Source organism: Haliotis rubra, unplaced genomic scaffold (assembly GCF_003918875.1).
Source record: "Haliotis rubra isolate DU_JTF1 unplaced genomic scaffold, ASM391887v1 Scf782, whole genome shotgun sequence".
NCBI classification, from domain to species: domain Eukaryota; kingdom Metazoa; phylum Mollusca; class Gastropoda; order Lepetellida; family Haliotidae; genus Haliotis; species Haliotis rubra.
This window is the reverse complement of record NW_025767504.1, coordinates 232,939-237,922: the sequence shown is the minus strand read 5'-3', so window position 1 is coordinate 237,922 and position 4,984 is coordinate 232,939. Positions and strand designations below refer to the sequence as shown.

Here is a 4,984-nt window from a genome sequence, read left to right as displayed (position 1 = left end):
TTGTTTAACGCTGCACTCAGCAAAATCCAAACTGTATGGCGCTGGGAACATGTGACATCTCCAACCATCACGTGAACACACCAAGCAGCTAACCCGCCAAATGAGAAAACTACTTCTCTTTGTCCCCCCAGTGATAGCGCTATCGACGGTGTATCGTTTCCGGGCAAATTGTCATAACCATCTTGAAAGGGCGAGCTAACAGTCACTTAAAGACTGGACAAACCCATACTACAGACCAAAGGCCTGGACTCTATCAATATACCTGTAATTAACTGAAGAATGACACTAATACGTATGTGTGTTCTCTGTATGTACAAACGGAGGTAAGGCTGTGTGCACCGGAGAGCTTCAAACACACAGGTGCTGCCTAGCTAGTGTGAGCAGGTATTGGAAGCCATCATCACCGACGTTATTCCGAGGTGACTTCCAGCAAAACACCTTGTGTGACTATCGACAGGGTGGTGCTTACAAAACCAATCTCATACAATCTTTCATACAGAACGTTGTTTTAGTTGCAATGTACATGTGGCATATATTCATGCTTGCTCTTCAGGCACAAAGCCGTGTACAACCCCGATATGTAAAATCAAGGACTATGTGTCACCACAACGTCTGATCTCTCGATGTACCTCAGACTAGTACGTATAGGGCAGGAGCACCACGTGAATCCCTCAACAAGTTATCAGTTTATCGCCCGTGACTCACTCCGTAAATACAGAGACCCTATACTAAACATATTATCATATGTCATGTGGTAAATAGAAAAAATAAAACGATTTTTACTTTGAAAACTCTGCTTTATTAGGAATGTACATGTGCACGTGACATCAAGTTAGCGGGACGTCTCAGTTGTCAAAGTTGCACGTCCAGATCCTATCATCCCAGACAAGACCTTTGGGACACTTCATGAGGTAAGCAATGTAGTTCCCACACTGGTAGTACCGACCTCTGTTGGTAGGATGGGGGAAGAACTTCACTTGTCTGTTTGGGCAATAACCTGTAACACAAACACGTACTTCACACATTGGTCATTACAACAGCAAGAACTTACTGTTCACTGTCCACTGGCTTCTAGGTGACAGCAAATTGTCAACAGGAACCTCACCTCCACATCCTTGGGTGTTACAGTTGGTTACTCGTTTCTCCACACTCTCTCCTTCACAGTCAGCACCGCCATTCTGAGGTTCTGGGTTGTCACATGACCTCTCTCTCGACTGCCTGATCTTGCCCCCTCCACAATATGCTGAGCACTCCTCGCCGTCATTGGCGGTCCATCTACCCCAAGGAGACCATCCTCCATCCACTGAGAAGCCTAGAAACAGGGGATATGTAACACTACTATCAACCTTTCACTACTGTGATTTATGTACAGCATACGAGGGTCATTTTAAAAGTAGTCAACCTAACTATATTTTCGATGTCCAATGTTTGAAAAGCTTCCATTATATTTTGAAGGAATCATTAGCAAAGTCACATCCTAAATTTAATGTGGTTATCGAGATATTAGTCATCGCAACACATTGGGTGTAATATTTCTGTCATTTAGTACCTCTCGGATAATGGTATGCCCTCAGATAATGTCATATAAAATATGTTCAGTATAGTATTGGATGACTACCCGTCATAATCAACAGTTAAAGATTTGGATTGCTTGATTTATATTTAGACAGGGGCTGTTATTATTAAGAACAGTCCTTTTTTAATCTTTCAAAGCTTCCATTTTATGTTGAAGGAATGACTAGCACAAAATTTCCCATATGTGGGTAATGTGGTTAACGAGATATTAGTCATGACATATATTGGGGTATAATATTTCTGTAAAAGATTGCAGAAAATGAAAAAAGATCTGCTATTTGGTACCTCATGGATAATGGTATGCCCTCAGATAAAATATGTTCTGTATAGTATTGGATGACTACCCTACATTCAAAGATTTGGATTGCTTGATTTATATTTAGACAGGGGCTGTTTATTAAGGACACCCCCATTTTAATCTTTCAAAAACATTGTGTCCAGATATTCAAGTATTCAAGCTGGCACTGTGTACAATATATTGAGATCTGACTCTTGTGTGACTATTCAGTATTTAGTTGTAACCCTTGGTATCATGTATGAATAAGTGAAAACATTAGAATAATTTATGGTCTCACTATTGTGTCATCTGAAATGTGGATGGATAGTGTCTCCAAAACAAGCTCTTTCAGTAAACATGAAGGGAAGCCACTTTAACAAGCGATTGTAGTTTCAAATTGCTTTTTTATGCACTTTAATATATAAGCTTGATTTTAGCGTACTTCTACCAATCCAAAAAACACTCAAAATGTTTCTTGCGTATTTTATTTCCTGAAGTTTGTGATGCATTTACTGCAGATTTTGCTTTTTTGGGGGGTACCAAGATAAAATGTCAAACAAAATGGGCATCGTGAGGCTGGACATAGCAAAACCAATCGGCTTGAGGTTGACAGATAACATCTCGAAAAATAAAACATAAAAACAGCTGCATTTGTATCTTTTTCTAGGTGAGGCTGACTACTTTTTGAACGTCCCTCGTATATTACCTCGCAACATGTATCACTATTCCAGACAAGCACTATTTCACCTGCAGGTACAACGTGTGGCCTTATATGACACAACACTTGTTACACGTGTAGCCTCACAGATGTAAAGTGGTGGACATCGTATTGGCTATGAACTGAGTTGTAGTGTCGACAACATGAACACCATGATGGGAATGTGAACACCCGGTGTTTAACGATGATCTCACCTGAACAGCTGTTGGTGTTACAGGCCTGTGTGTACTCCTCTTTCCCCCCGTTGATGGGCCTACAGATCCGACCGCCCTGGCACGTCCTTGTCCTCACCACAGTCTGGGAGCCTCCCCCACAGCTGACACTGCACTCCCCCACACGCTCGCTCCACGTGGACCATTTGCCCCACACTGCGAATATCAGGTGTCCCCGGTAACAACTCATTTGTTATCATACTCAGAGAGTTACTGCTTGCTTGGTTTTTATAGAAGTTATGAATATATCATGAAAGAAGAGGGATAAGTTATAATGCTTCATTTAATGTGCTTCTGAAATGTTGATAGCAAAGGAATTATCTGGCATCTACACAGAAGTAATTATATTAACCAAACTATCGACACAATATACAGATTTACATATAGTTTATTGTTTGGAACAGTTCTGTGAGTAAAGGCACTGAAAATTGAACATACCGAACTTTTGGGTTCTGAAAATGGCGAAATTGAAAACCAACAATGGCAGAAATTGAACAAGGTCAAGAGCAGTGATGCAATAGAATTATTCTTGGAACGTAGTGAACAGATTCCTGTATTCACACACTAAGTTTGGAGGAAGTAAGAAGCAGCTCTCCGTAATGATAACAATATACTTATTCGATAGATATAGGCTGTAGAATTATCGTATTGAGCGCCGTCATATAACTGGAATATTGCTGGGTGCGGCGTTAAACAAACAAGCCAACAATGCGCGGGAGATGGACCATATGGTTCTGTGAAGTTTCCTTAAGTCTACAGCCTCACGTCCTACAACATTATATGCTCGATCCTGTTAAACGTTGGTAAATATGGTGCTGAAGCATTCAGTATAACATTAGTGGCGGACGCTACTTACGTTGAACAAGAAACGACGCCAAAGACGGCAACGGCTACCACAGCAACACACAGCATCTGCATTGTGAACAGTTGTCGACAGTTGTGCCAGTCCACTAACCTGTGCTGTCTTTTATAGAAAATTCATCCAGACTTTAAACTTCATAATGCCTGTAGTAGTGTTGCACTCAGAAACTTGTTTACAGAACTTTTGAGACGATAGCAGGCTCATTGGAGATTAATTTGAATTAATTTCGTCAAGATGGTCGTACTTCGTAACCCACTGCTCAACACGCAGCTTGTCGATCACTGTCCGGGGGTTCTGTGGGAACGATCAGGGGGTGATATGATACTCGATTAAGTCATGTCTGATTTATAGTTTTGTACCAGTGAAATGACTGAAGTGAGCATATAGTTTTGTTTGAATAAGCACAAAAATGATCTCCAATAATGAACAATGAATTAAAAAGAAACCTGTGTGCGTATGTTCAAAATGTCCTCTGGAGCGTTTGTTGTTGTTTATTAAGAAATCACATTTAACTTGGTCTTGAGAATTAATCAGCACAGTTTTGGGGAATATTTATAGATTGCAAAAATATGCTGACCTATTGACTAACAGATTATTTGAAAGTGTTAACCATATGGAATTTCGGAGTTTTGGCTGGACTAACGAATCTAAGCATAGTCCAGGCAAAGTTGCACAACCAAATGGAACTGAACTGCGATGCTGATTTCGGTCTGTTGCAGGATTTACAAAGCATGTTTACCGTCATCTCGGCGTCGACATATTTTCCAAACGTCAGGATTGTAGTGAAGGTATTCAAGTAAGTTGCACCTCACTAGGTAAGGCACGTTTGATTACAATATAGATCTTGATTGTCGACCTGATCGTCTTGACCCGGGGCCGCAGTTTTGTTCCAAGCAAATGCAAGTAATATGATTGACATAGAAGGGACATAACTCGTAACAACTGCTGGTGGCGCTACACGGGGTGTTTATCAAAATGACAGTTTGGGAAGTGATCACTTTCCAGTTTTCAATGAAATATCGTTTAAACCCTTACGAAAGCCTGTAAGTCGAATTTCTAGATGGAGCTTTAAATCTGCTAACTTAAATTTGTTGAAATTTGTTCAACTGAAATAACATGTGATTTGCTAACAAATGAGATTAAAAGTTCAAATTGTAATCTAACTTTATCTCTGATCCAAATCTCAGAAAAAGCTATTGGTAAAGCATCCGGAAAACCAACTTCTCGAATTTCCCAGTATTGGTGGAATAAGGATTGTGAAAAAACTGATAAAGCTCGACAAAAGGCCTATAACAGACTTCGCAGGACGTCCTTACCGGTTGATTTGGAACACTCTCGGA

The 4,984-nt window shown here is 40.4% G+C and overlaps 1 protein-coding gene across 2 annotated transcripts; it reads right to left on the bottom strand.

Annotated features, from left to right (window-relative positions):
- Positions 1-781: 781 nt before the first annotated feature.
- On the bottom strand, positions 782-2,987 carry LOC124260978 (coadhesin-like). 2 transcript variants are annotated; one of them, XM_046695296.1, is made up of 3 exons: positions 2,765-2,987; positions 1,106-1,312; positions 782-997 (listed from the first exon to the last, which is right to left on the bottom strand). In XM_046695296.1, exons 1-3 carry the CDS (start codon positions 2,970-2,972, stop codon positions 846-848), a joined length of 567 nt encoding a protein of 188 aa, XP_046551252.1. In that variant the 5' UTR covers positions 2,973-2,987; the 3' UTR covers positions 782-845. The 2 variants fall into 2 exon arrangements, with proteins under 2 accessions (XP_046551252.1, XP_046551253.1); XM_046695297.1 differs by having other exon boundaries at positions 1,106-1,303.
- Between the last annotated feature and the right edge of the window lie 1,997 nt (positions 2,988-4,984).